The 350-nt window shown below is 40.9% G+C and overlaps 1 protein-coding gene across 1 annotated transcript; it reads right to left on the reverse strand.

The window, feature by feature from the left end:
- Positions 1-5: 5 nt before the first annotated feature.
- On the reverse strand, positions 6-338 carry LOC106322377 (the record flags this gene model as incomplete). Its single annotated transcript, XM_013760417.1, has 2 exons — positions 6-139; positions 191-338. Coding segments are annotated over 2 exons (282 nt in total), but the record flags the coding sequence as incomplete, so codon positions are not given.
- Positions 339-350: the final 12 nt, after the last annotated feature.

Raw genomic sequence — 350 nt, forward strand, 5'->3', positions numbered from 1 at the left:
TCATCGAGATTCTCCTTTTCAGTTAGCTTGATAAACATCTTCATCTTTTTAGCCTGAGTTTTTTCCTTAATCAATTGGTTTGCTTCATTTTGCATCATAACTATTTTGTCCAACCGATCCAACTCTTGTGCCTTGAATTCTTTAAATTCATTCCACTCTTCGTTGACCACTTCCAAGGATGCGCCTTTACCTTTCTTTTTAGCCTTTTTCTTAGCAGCATCTCTTCCCATTGGACGAGCACTAGATCCTACAGAGTTTGAGTCACTAGCATCACTCTCACGGGACCTTTTAGATCCACTGCTTCCAGAGCCAGTATTTCCTCCTACCTGACTACCATAACGTGGTTGATC

The sequence above is a fragment of the Brassica oleracea genome, unplaced genomic scaffold (assembly GCF_000695525.1).
Source record: "Brassica oleracea var. oleracea cultivar TO1000 unplaced genomic scaffold, BOL UnpScaffold19614, whole genome shotgun sequence".
Lineage (NCBI taxonomy): Eukaryota > Viridiplantae > Streptophyta > Magnoliopsida > Brassicales > Brassicaceae > Brassica > Brassica oleracea.